Below are 369 nucleotides of genomic sequence, written 5' to 3'. Positions count from 1 at the left end.
CCCGCAGGCGCAGGCGGAGCTGGGCCTGCGCCCCCAGGAGGCGCCCCGGGGGAGACTGGCCCTCGGCTGGGGCTCCCTGCTCGGCCACCGGGAAAACGCGGTTCTCACCAGGAGCGCGGGCGCCCCCGAGGAGAGCACGCTCACGGTCACCATCACCGAGACCACCGTCATCGAGGCCGACCTGGGCGCCTGGAGCCCGAGGGCGCTGCTCTACCTCGCGCTCTGGTTCTTCCTCAGCTTCTGCACCCTGTTCCTCAACAAGCACATCCTGACCCTGCCGGAGGGCGGGCCTGGCGCCCTCGGTGAGCGCCGCCTGCTGGCTGGGGGGCCCCCTCCCGGGTCGGGGCGGGGGGGGGGGCGTGGGGGCGG

General features: G+C 75.3%; 1 protein-coding gene across 1 annotated transcript in view; it reads left to right on the top strand.

Moving 5' to 3' along the window:
• Positions 1-369, top strand: part of LOC102891410 (solute carrier family 35 member E2) — an 18,304-nt gene that overhangs the window by 9,593 nt on the left and 8,342 nt on the right. The window contains exon 5 of the mRNA XM_006903940.3: positions 8-302. Within this exon, the coding sequence (XP_006904002.3) occupies positions 8-302 (295 nt within the window). The remainder of the gene's footprint in view (positions 1-7; positions 303-369) is intronic.

The sequence above is a fragment of the Pteropus alecto genome, unplaced genomic scaffold, assembly GCF_000325575.1.
Source record: "Pteropus alecto unplaced genomic scaffold, ASM32557v1 scaffold700, whole genome shotgun sequence".
Lineage (NCBI taxonomy): Eukaryota > Metazoa > Chordata > Mammalia > Chiroptera > Pteropodidae > Pteropus > Pteropus alecto.
This window is presented reverse-complemented; position numbering and strand designations above follow the sequence as displayed.